At 38.5% G+C, this 12,318-nt stretch overlaps 1 protein-coding gene across 2 annotated transcripts in view; it reads left to right on the top strand.

The window, feature by feature from the left end:
* LOC115215174 (WASH complex subunit 5) overlaps positions 1-12,318 on the top strand; it is a 229,346-nt gene that overhangs the window by 152,582 nt on the left and 64,446 nt on the right. For both annotated transcript variants that reach the window (XM_029784356.2, XM_036505410.1), the window contains exons 8-11: positions 6,094-6,207; positions 8,232-8,409; positions 10,006-10,136; positions 11,035-11,164. In XM_029784356.2, coding sequence (XP_029640216.1) covers positions 6,094-6,207; positions 8,232-8,409; positions 10,006-10,136; positions 11,035-11,164 — 553 coding nt within the window. The remainder of the gene's footprint in view (positions 1-6,093; positions 6,208-8,231; positions 8,410-10,005; positions 10,137-11,034; positions 11,165-12,318) is intronic.

The raw sequence follows: 12,318 nt of genomic DNA, 5'->3' as shown, positions 1-12,318 counted from the left end.
GACAAACACACTCACACAAACACACACACGCATATATATATATATATATATACATATATACGACGGGCTTCTTTCAGTTTCCGTCTACCAAATCCACTCACAAGGCTTTGGTCGGCCCAAGGCTATAGTAGAAGATACTTGCCCAAGATGCCACGCAGTGGGACTGAACCCAGAACCATGTGGTTGGTAAACAAGCTACTTACCACACAGCCACTAATATCCATTTTCGATGCCTGCAGGGGCTGAATGTTATTTAGAAGACCATATTAGAATATTATGTAATCCTCCACCTTGTCAGATCCTATAGTACTGTCCAATCTCTACCAGCATGGAGTGCATTAAATGATGATGATGATGACGATGATATATTTATATATAGGTTCATCTCTTTATCAAATAAATGAACTCACTAAAGCAGGCATGAACAATCTTTTTCAAGGAGCAAGCCATATGAGACACGGCTTATCATCAGGTGAGATGTACTAATTACAAAAACAAAAAAGAAAGAAAAAATTTCAAGTTAATTTTTGATTGGCAAACCAATTGCAAACCCCTGTGGGGCCACAGTTTGTCCACATCTGCCCTAAAGCAATAAGCCCAAAGTAAAGATTGACTTAATCATCAACTCTGAAGGAATAATAAGCACTTCTACATTTATTGGTGTCAAATTTTGGCACAAGGCCAGCAATTTCAAGGAAGGGGTAAGTTAATAATTACATTGACCCCGGTGTCCAACTTATTTTATCATCCCTGAAAGAGTGAAAGGCAAAGTCAACCCCGGTAGAATTTGAACTTAGAACTGCTACTACATATATTGAGCTTGCTTCTTTTCTGTTTTTATACTCAAACATATGCATGCATGCACTCACATACACACACACACACATTCATTGTATTTTAGGTTGATGATTAAGTCAATCTTTACTTTGAGTTTATTGCTTTAGGGCAGATGTGGACAAATGGTGGCCCCACAGGGGTTTGCAATTGGTTCGCCAATCACTCCAATTTCAGTGAAACAATTATTTTTGATGCAGCCCGGGCGGCTGGGGGTATTTGTCTCCTCTTCGTAAATGTATATAAGGACACAGGAAAAATGTGTCAAAGCCATCAGGAGGCGTCGATGCTTCCTAGGGCTAAACAGCAGTGGTGTACCCCACCTACTGTCACGTTCGTGTTAGATTGACAGTATACAACCATTCTATCGCCCCACCACCGTACATGTCTCTACGAGAGATTCAGAAATTTAGTATTTCCGAATTATTTTTTCCAATTCTAATTTCTTGACTCCAAATCCTTCACTCCACATCCCTGTGTTTATGTTAATGTTTACATTCTGTGTCTTCACATGAAATCATTTGCACAAAAACAGTGACATTATGTTGATATTACTTGTTAAGAAATTATTCTCTAGCTCTCTGCTTTCAAAGACAAATGGAATAAAATATCTCTTATTTGAAAACAGGTCATGGTAAGCGGTAAGAAGTGCATCCAGCTTTAAAATAACACCCCAGTGGGGGAAAATGGGCATAAAACAAAAGCATGGTGTATGCATGTATGTGGTGTAGTAGCAGCAGCAGCGGCTCTGGAAGAAGAGGTAAAATCAGATCCTAGGATGATGCTCCTCACAGTTGAGATGACACAAGACTGAGCTGAGCAATGAATTCCTATACTTACTTATAGATATCGATTTCAAATTATGGGGAGGGGATAAGTTTACTACATCAACCCCAGTACTTCACTGATATTTATTCTACTGACCCCAAAAGGATGAAAGCCAAAGTCAGCCTCTGTGGAAATTTCGCTCAGAACATAAAGACCGGCAAAATGCCGCTAAGCGCAAGAGTGGCTGTGTGGTAAGTAGCTTGCTTACCAACCACTTGGTTCCGGGTTTGGGCAAGTGACTTCTACTATAGCCCCGGGCCGACCAAAGCCTTGTGAGTGGATTTGGTAGACGGAAACTTAAAATCCCCGTCGTATATATGTATATATATATATATCTGTGTGTGTGTGTTTGTGTGTCTGTGTTTGTCCCCCTAGCATTTGCTTGACAACTGATGCTGGTGTGTTTATGTCCCTGTAACTTAGCGGTTCGGCATAAGAGACCGATAGAATAAGTACTGGGCTTACAAAAGAATAAGTCCCGCGGTTGAGTTGCTCGATTAAAGGCGGTGCTCCAGCATGGCCGCAGTCAAATGACTGAAACAAGTAAAAGTGTAAAGGGTAAGCATTTCACCCAGTGTGCTGGGGATTCTGTACCAGCTGGCTGCCTTAAAGACCATCCGATAGGTATTAAAGTGATGATGATGATGAATAGAAGGATAATCACACACACACACTTATTTCTTTTTGCTTAGCCCCACTGTGTTACTTCACACCTTATATACTCAACCTCTAATATTTATAGAAATTATTTCAACTATTTATTCTGTCTAGTGGTTGAATTATTTTTCGTTTGCAACTGCCACACACATTTTCTTCATAATCGAAGTTGTATTGTATTGATATATAATGGTGTCCCCAATTCTTAACACAATATTCAGCTGACTTATGAATGAATTGCAAACAAAGCAACTGACAGACTTTAATCAATACATATATTGTCTTAGTTTATCATCTGTTAGCTCTGAATGGTTATTATAAAACCTTTTCTAATTTAATAAATATTGAGGCAATTAATTTAATATTATGGAAGCACTCAGTCGGTTACGAGGACGAGGGTTCCGGTTGATCTGATCAACGGAACAGCCTGCTCATGAAATTAACATGTAAGTGGCTGAACACTCCACAGATACGTGTACCCTTAACGTAGTTCTCAGGGATATTCAGCGTGGCACAGAGAGTGACAAGGCCAACAGAAACAGGAAGTAAGAGTGAGAGAAAGTTGTGGTGAAAGAGTACAGCAAGGATCACCACCATCCCCTGCCGGAGCCTCGTGGAGCTTTAGGTGTTTTCGCTCAATAAACACTCACAACACCCGGTCTGGGAATCGAAACCGCGATCCTACGACCGCGAGTCCGCTGCCCTAACTACTGGGCCATTGCGCCTCCACAATTTAATATTATATATGAGAAGTAACTGTAGAGCATTGTTTAGATGGGTAAAATCATCACTATGGGTTGGCTAAACTATGAAGTGTGTATGTGTTTGTCCTTTTACATTCAGTCATTAGACTGCAGCCATGGTGGGGCACCACCTTCTAGAATTTTGAGTTGAAGGAATCAACCCCAGTATTTTTTTTTTAAAGTTTGGTACTTATTCTATCGATCTCTCTTGCCACTGAACCACTAAGTTACAGGTATGTAAACCCATTTTTTTCCTGTCTTGGGTTTATATGCCTAAATATTAGATGGGCATCCAGCTGTAGAAACCATGCCAAACCAAACTGGAACCTGCTGCAGCTTACCAGTTCCAGTCAAATCATCTAACCCATACCAGCATGGAAAGCAGACATTAAATGATGATGATGATGTATATATGTGTGTGTGTGTGTGTGTGTGTGTATATATATATATATATATATATATATATATATATGACTGGCTTCTGTGCCAGTGGCACATGACCTGCTGTGCTTGAGGAGACCTATTGAGTCAAGTACACCAACATCAAAATAAATATCAAATGGAAATTGTAGTTGTGATACCTGTGCTGGTGGCACATAAAAAGCACCATCCGAACATGGCCGATGCCAGCGCCGCCTTGACTGGCTTCTGTGCTGGTAGCACGTAAAATGCACCAACCGATCGTGTCCGCTGCCAGCCTCCCCTCACACCTGTGCCGGTGGCACGTAAAAAGCACCCACTACACTCACGGAGTGGTTGGTATTAGGAAGGGCATGGCTTCCCAGACCCCAGTCAAACCGTCCAACCCATGCTAGCACGGAAAATGGACGTTAAACGACAACGATGATGATGATGATATATATGTGTATGCCTATACACACGCACACATATACCAACTGATGTATGACCTACCTTTATATTCAATGCATTGACATTAAATTTTCATAATTCATGCAAATTTGATTCATGCTAATATGTGAATACAGAGCTTGTATACTAAGGGAGACAACAACAGTGTAAATGCTGATTCACTAGATAAATCTCAATGAGTTTAATCTTCACTCTTGAGTTATCAGAACAGATGTATTAGTCACAGCCTAAAATGTTACATACAAGCAGAATAACGATCCACATATCAGCTGTGCGTGGCCTCACCATGTCTTCAGTTGGTTATTCTGAAAACATTTCCTTTAAAACTAAATTAAAATACGTTTTTCAGATCATCATCATCATCATCATCGTTTAACGTCCGCTTTCCATGCTAGCATGGGTTGGACGGTTCAACTGGGGTCTGGGAAGCCAGGAGGCTGCACCAGGCTCACTCTGATCTGGCAGTGTTTCTACAGCTGGATGCCCTTCCTAACGCCAACCACTCCGTGAGTGTAGATAATTTTATTTAATATTCTGAATATCATCATCATCATCATCATCTCCTATACTCAGCTTTTATTTTCATTTTCAAATATGAAACTGAGTCCAAAAAGTTGATGGAATTATTGGCAACTAGCAGTTCTTTCCCCGATCTTCTGAGCAAAGAGCAAATTATATGGCATTTGTGTATGAGGCCTGATCTTTATTAGCAAAAGTTGCACAAATACTGGAAAGATATGATCCAAATGTCAATGTATGTGAACGATGGGACACTGGTAAAGGGAGAGAAAAAAAATTGAGCATCAAAGCAATCAGAAAATCAGATATAGCATGCAAGAGGGGTAGACAGTGTTAGTGCAGACATGTAATGCATATGAGGATTGACAGTTGAGTGGAAAGTGTCAAATGATGCAAAGAAAAGGATCCTGCTAATGAGGAAGATTGAAACAGATGGGAGAAGTAAGGTCTGATGTTAGAATGCAGTTCCTTAAAGAGAGTGTGAATGACTGGAACAGCTTGAGAAATGCAGTTCTGAAAGAGACCCATGTAATCCATACCTGTTTCCTACGGCGGTTTTCGGTTATTCTACCTTAAGCTTTCTCTTAGGTTATATTATTTATTTTGTCTTTTCTCTGAGTAAGGGAGAATATAATGATTCAACATCACTTATACTCAAGTGTTATCATTATATCTAAAACCCTAACTGCAGTTATAATGTCATATAGACATATACGCATGAAACGCTACATCAACGACAATGTATGTTGAATATTTTAATCGTGTCCTTTAAACCGCTATAAGAAACATAAATCAAAGATTACAGAAATGCATATCTATGTTCAGTTGAAAAACAAACGTGAAGAGAAACATTTCCTTTTAATTATTTTTTATTATATAATATAACATTTTATATTTTTTTACAGTAAGAAAGATAACTTTGTCATGGAGAAACACAACTATAAATTCCTTAGCTAATTTCTTCTTTCTATCTAATACGTTAACCAACAAATCAAAATAGATTTGTGATTAACTTGGACATGGCATAAAAATTACCGATGTCTCCAAAAGAGTGAGTGACGTGGAGTTGAGTGACTACCAACGAACACTGAAATATCTTCCAAAATCCAGGGTTTTTATAACTGCTCAACTTGACTAAAAAGAATCGAAATCCATGTCAGATATTCTTTTTGAAACTTCTAGAATCTTTATATGAGCAGTTATATTTACCAATGGAAAAAAACGAAAATGATATTTCCTCGGCAATACGACATTACGTCATATTGCCAATTCGCGCCACATTTCAAAATGGCTAAAATGGTTATTGCTACACCTGCAAGGGAAAATGAACATAAAATGATAAATGATAAGAGATTTTCTGCAACTTATTCCAGGTTGTTTTAGCTTCTGTTTACATCAGTGGTTCTCAACCATTTTATATTTCTATAATTAAATATTACTTGAAATTGTATTTTAAAAAATTGTTAAAACATTTTGCGTATTGTAGAACTATGACCAATTTTTTGTGCATAATTTGTAACATCAAAATTATAGGTGGACTCCTGTTGCGAGCAGCTGGTTTACATCCATCTCATAGTTCTTTGAGCTTCACCTCCTTTCTCTTCATCTAATGTTAACTTTTCCCTTTTTGTAATGTTTTCAGATAATAAGTGTCTACATGGGTATAACTGTGAACCTAATTGATGTCTGGTCCCCTTACAAAGCTGCAATGATTGCTCTGAACAACACTCTGGAGCAGAGTAACATTAGGGAACAGGTAAAACTTCTTTGCTTTGGTCATTTTAATGCTGTCTTTTGGTATAAATACCTTCACTGAATGGAGGACAAGTTTTTATTAATTGCTATCAAAATTGGCAAGTAGATAGGTGTATATTGAATACAAGATATAAACTGGCTTGTTTTTTTTTTTTTTGCGTGTTCCTTTTTCCATGCAATGTTACATAGAACTGTTTCTGTATTTTGCAGTTGAAATGTTCTTTCAATCATGAAACAGGAATGGACTCTGTTATTGTCCTTCATATAACCTGAAGTAATGGGAGTTATGTACCTTTTTTCAGAGCACAATGTAATAGTTTTAGTTTGAAATCAGAACCATACATTTAGTAGTCCGCCACAGAGCCTGTATAGTTCTCTAATCATGTAAGATTAACTGTTAGACTATGTTTTGCTGAAGAAGTTTAATTACAATGAAACATGTCTGAATTTGTCTTTGTACTGCCATAGATCAGACTTATTCATGCACACAAGCATACACATATACACACACCCTATATTATTTTTGATTTAAATTACTGAGTTGTTTCCCTTGCCTTTCTTGTTCAGAATTAGTTATTAATGATCTTAAAAGTCACTAAACTGTTTTAATTCACTCATTTTCCTTTTACTGCAGAAAACAGAAATATCAACTCGAAATTCTCTCCCTAGTCTTTTCAGTCCCACTGGAAATCAGCCAAAATATGGGTAGAAAGTAAGTAGTGGAATTTAATGTTTGTGGAGGCACATGGCCTAGTGGTAGAGCAGCGGACTCGCGGTTGAGGGATCGTGGGTTCAAATCTCTGACCGGGCAATATGTGTGTGTTTATGAGCAAAAACACCTAAGTTCCACGCGGCTCTGGCAGAAGGTAATGGCAAACTTCTGCTGACTCTTTCACCACAACGTTCTCTCACTCTTTCCCATTGCATGGCAGTGTGGCTGTATTTTCTCCTATTGCCCTAAGCTGACCAAAGCTTTATGAGTGGATTTGGCAGATGGAAACTGAGAGAACAGTGTCATGTGTGTGTATGTCTACCCTTGTCTAGATATCATATGATGGTTGTAATTGAACGTCATCATCAGGTTTTTTGTGGGGGGGTCTTCTGTGAAAAACATATCTAGGTATGGAAAAATATTGGTTTCAAATTTTGGCACAAAGCCAGTCAGGTCAAGTACATCAACCCCAGTGCTCAACCAGTATTATTTTAGCAACCCTGAAGGGATGAAAGGCAAAGTCAATTTGAACCCAGAACATAAAGATGGGTGAAATGCCATTAAGTATTTTAACAATTCTGCATGCTAATGATTCTGCCAGCGCACCGCCTTTAGGTATGTAAAAATACAGTCTCATACAGATTGATAGCAAATGGGTTAAGACTACCTTACACATTTAGGTATGGAAAAATACTACCTTACACCTTTAGGTATGGAAAAATACTACCTTAAACAAGTGAAGGTTTCAAGAATGGAAAAAGTGAATGTTAAATGATGATCATGTTACATGTTATGTCAAAATTTTCAGGAATGCAATGTTTCTATAATGCAAGAATCCCTGTATAGGCGCAGGAGTGGCTGTGTGGTAAGTAGCTTGCTAACCAACCACATGGTTCCAGGTTCAGTCCCACTGCGTGGCATCTTGGGCAAGTGTCTTCTGCTATAGCCCCAGGCCGACCAAAGCCTTGTGAGTGGATTTGGTAGACGGAAACTGAAAGAAGCCTGTCGTATATATGTATATATATATATGTATGTGTGTTTGTTTGTGTGTCTGTGTTTGTCCCCTAGCATTGCTTGACAACCGGTGCTGGTGTGTTTATGTCCCCGTTATTTAGTGGTTCGGCAAAAGAGACCGATAGAGAATAAGTACTGGGCTTACAAAAAGAATAAGTCCTGGGGTCAAGTTGCTCGATTAAAGGCGGTGCTCCAGCATGGCCGCAGTCAAATGACTGAAACAAGTAAAAGAGTAAAGAGTATATCGCTGTATATTATCTGCTGGTAATGTGTTATGATCTCCACTATGTATATTTCAGGCTACAAAATATAACCAGAAAATGAAAAGGCTTAATATCCAGCTGGAGAAGAACCTACAAGAAGGAGTCTTACAGGAGGACTTCATTCTAGACAACATCCAGAAGTTGATGAATATTATGCGAGAAGGGAATGTCACACTTCGCTGGTTACTGTTACACACTGCTGCTTTACCAACTTGTAAGCATTTTCAAAAATATAATATTTTCTTTTTTTTTTCTTTTGAATTTTAAAAACGCCCATTTTACAAAATAGCATGTTCAGAGTGGATTTTGTGAAGACATAAGCATCATGTTTACTGCATAGCTGAGTAGTTACAAAGTTAGCTTTGCAGTCCTGTGGTTCAAGGTTTGATCCCACTGCATGGTATCTTGGGCAAATATCTTTACCTTCAGTCAACTCAAGCTTTGTCAGTAAAATTAGGTAGTGGGAAACTGTGCAGAAGCCTGTCTTACAGATTGCACCTGTAATTCAAAGATCCAGCCTTGTCACATACTCTGACACACTGATTTGAGTTTGGAATTATGCGATGGGTACACGTGTCTGTAGAATACTCAGCCACTTACATCTTTATTCAATGAGTTCCTTGTACATTTGGTTGAACATCTGAATATTCATCAGTGTAAGTAATAAAGGGTCTGCTACTGCTTGTTATTAATAAGGTGTGTATATTTGTGTGACGGTACATGGTCTTGTTGTTAGGCTCACAATTGTATGGTTGTGAGTTCCATTCCCATAAGTGTCCATTCTGCATAGTGTCCTTGGGCAAAACATTTTTATTTCATCTTGTTCCAGAATGTCAATTAAAATGAGTACCAGCTTATTGCTGTTGCAGCCTTTTAATCCCTGTGGCTCTCACACACTGGATATGTTTTGCTTAGGCATGCACGGGGGAGCTGAGTAGTTGTCTGTCTTCTTTTAACTACAACTAGCAGTATCGCCCAGCATTGCTCGGGTTTGTAAGGGAAATAACTATATAAGCATTTTTAGAGAGTTATAGCCAAAAAATAGCAGAAAAATGCATTAAAAATGGAAAAAAAATGATGGTAAATTTTTTTTAAATCGTTGACTCATCGTAGACATTTTTAGAGATTTACTTCCCTTATATAATAGCGAAAAAAATGCATTAAAATGGGAAAAAATGATGGTAAATTTTTTTTAAATCGTAGACTCATCGTAGACGCACGCTAATACCCAGAAGGGCTCGATATGAATCATGACTATAAGATACCCAGTTTTGGTTAAACTGCACCGCAAAATGTGGGAGTAGTTAGGAATCTAAATCATAGGAGACAGACACACAACTTGACTTTTATATATAAAGATGACAGCTGAAACATTGAACGAAAGCATAGCACATGCTACCTACTTATACAAGCTTGTCAGTAATGGATTTGTCTTTTTTCTTTATATTTTGGTGTTTTTCTATATATGTAGATTCAAGTGTGGCTGTATGGTCTTGGGTTCAGCTCCACTGTGCGATACTTTGGGTAAATGGCTTCTACTATAGCTCAAGGCTAACCAAAGCATTGTAAGTGGATCTGATAGATAGAAACTGAGAGAAGCCTGTCGTACATATATGTGTATATCTGTGTGTGTCTTTGAGTTTGTCCCCATCACTGTATGACAACCAGTGAAGACTTGTTTACATCCTGTAATGTGGTGGTTTGGCATAAGAGACTAACAGAATAAAATATATGGATTTATAAAGAAAGAGAGAGAAGAGAAAATCAAATGATTAAATATTTCTCCCTATTTATGTCTCTTCATATCTAGCTGCAACTCAGGAAAATGCCAAAAAGTATCGCCAGGTTCGTGAACAAGTGCTTACTGACAGCCAATATTCACCTCTAGCACTATTCCAACTTCTTCTAAATATTGGACAATATGAACTCAAGCTAAAAGAAGTAAGTAACAGTTTTAATGATATTTATAAACTATAAAAACTTTTCTAAATTTTCAGAAATTTTCACCATTATAGGTACAAGTGTTGCTGTGTGGTTCTGGGTTCAATCCTGCTGAGTGGAACCTTTGGCGAGATGGTATCTATATTTGCTCCACAACTACATTGGCACCTAAAACAATTAGTGAACCGGTACATGCAGCTATATATTTGTGTGTGATAGCTATAATTTTTCTTTTGTTGTATATGCCTTTTGTGAAGGCACATCACTTAATGGTTAGGGTGTTGTAAGATTGCAAGATAACAGCAGTTAGTCACAAGATTGCAGTTTCAATTCTCAGACCAATGGTGCATCATCTTCTCAAAACACTTCACTTCATGTTGCTCTAGTCCACTCAGCTGTTAATGCCTAACCCTGTAATGAACTGGTGTTCTGTTCAGGGGGAATTTTGGTATGTGTGCCTAGCCATTGGGATGGCATCATTCAGAGTTACCACAATGCAAGGAAGTACACTGTGACCAATGGTATGTAACTATATCCAATAGTCTGATCAATATAATGATATATACTGTTAATGATAGGCGGCGAGCTGGCTGAAACGTTAGCACGCCGGGCGAAATGCATAGCCGTATTTCGTCTGTCGTTACGTTCCGAGTTCAAATTCCGCCGAGGTCGACTTTGCCTTTCATCCTTTCGGGGTCGATAAATTAAGTACCAGTTACACACTGGGGTCGATGTAATCGACTTAATCCCTTTGTCTGTCCTTGTTTGTCCCCTCTGTATTTAGCCCCTTGTGGGTAGTAAAGAAATATATACTGTTAATATTTTACATTTTAGGAATTCACATAACTATTTGTTGATCTGTTTTTTTAAAGAGCAGTGTTTTTATTTTTTTTAACAGATCTTCAAACAAATGTTGTCAGAAAAACAGACCAAGTGGGAAGGTTACAAAAAGGAAGGCACTGAACGAATGCAGGAATTAAGTGAAGTATTTTCAGGAATGAAACCTTTAACAAGAATTGAGAAAAATGGTAATTTGTGTTCAGTATGCCTATTAACCCTTTAGCATCTAAATTGGCCATGTCCAGCCTAAACATTCTACCTATTTTATATTCAGACAAGCTAGATCCAGCTTCTCACACCTACCCTACAATTTCATTCTAACAATAAGCAATCACAGCTTCAAAATTTGAAAACAATGTGAATAAATAAGCATTGTTCGTGGCCGTTGCCAGCCTCGCCTGGCCCCCGTGGCACGTAAAAAGCACCATCTGTCCGTGGCCGTTTGCCAGCTCCTTCTGGCACCTGTGCGGGTGGCACGTAAAAAGCACCCACTACACTCACGGAGTGGTTGGCGTAAGGAAGGGCATCCAGCCGTAGAAACACTGCCAGATCAGACTGGGCCTGATGCAGCCTTCTGGCTTCCCAGACCCCAGTTGAACCGTCCAACCCATGCTAGCATGGAAAGCGGACGCTAAATGATGAGGGTAATCTAAATGCTAAAGGATTAACAACTTTCTCTGACACCTTGAGTCTTTCTGTGTCCTTAATGATCACTAATACAGCTTTATTAAATCCAAATCTACTGGATACCTTCTCTTCTATGTCTCTCATCAGCAGGCTCTCACTATGAAGAAGTCTGGTAAAAACAGTTGTTTCTGTTGATGTCAGCAATACTTTTGACTGTGTTCTGCACATAAGTCTCTTGAGCCTCTAGCTTCCTGTTAGATTGTACCATCCTCATATCTACTGATTGCGCTCTCTCTCTCTAAGCTATACTTTGTCACCTCTGGTGTGCTTGAAGGTTAAGTTTTGTTTCTATACTCTTAGGCTGTATATCAACAATCTACATACCATTATTTTGTGAAATAATATTTCAAGGCAGTGAGCTGGCAGAATTGATAGCACACCAGGCAAAATGCTTAGCCACATTTTTGTCTGTCCTCACGTTCTGAGTTCAAATTCTTCCCAGGTCGACTTTACCTTTTATCCTTTTGGAGTTGATAAAAATAAGTACCTGTTGAACACTGAGGTCGGTATATTTGATTTACTCCCTCCACCGAACTTGCAGGCCTGTGCCAAAATTTGAAATCATTATTTCCTTAAAATAATTGAATATAACTTAAAGACGATTTAACAGTTATTTCTAACAAGGTTGAGTAATTGTATTGGCTAGGTGCATTTG

Source organism: Octopus sinensis, linkage group LG8 (genome assembly GCF_006345805.1).
Source record: "Octopus sinensis linkage group LG8, ASM634580v1, whole genome shotgun sequence".
Taxonomy (NCBI): Eukaryota; Metazoa; Mollusca; class Cephalopoda; order Octopoda; family Octopodidae; genus Octopus; species Octopus sinensis.
Note: the sequence above shows the minus strand (reverse complement) of the source record. Positions and strands in the feature narration are given on the sequence as shown.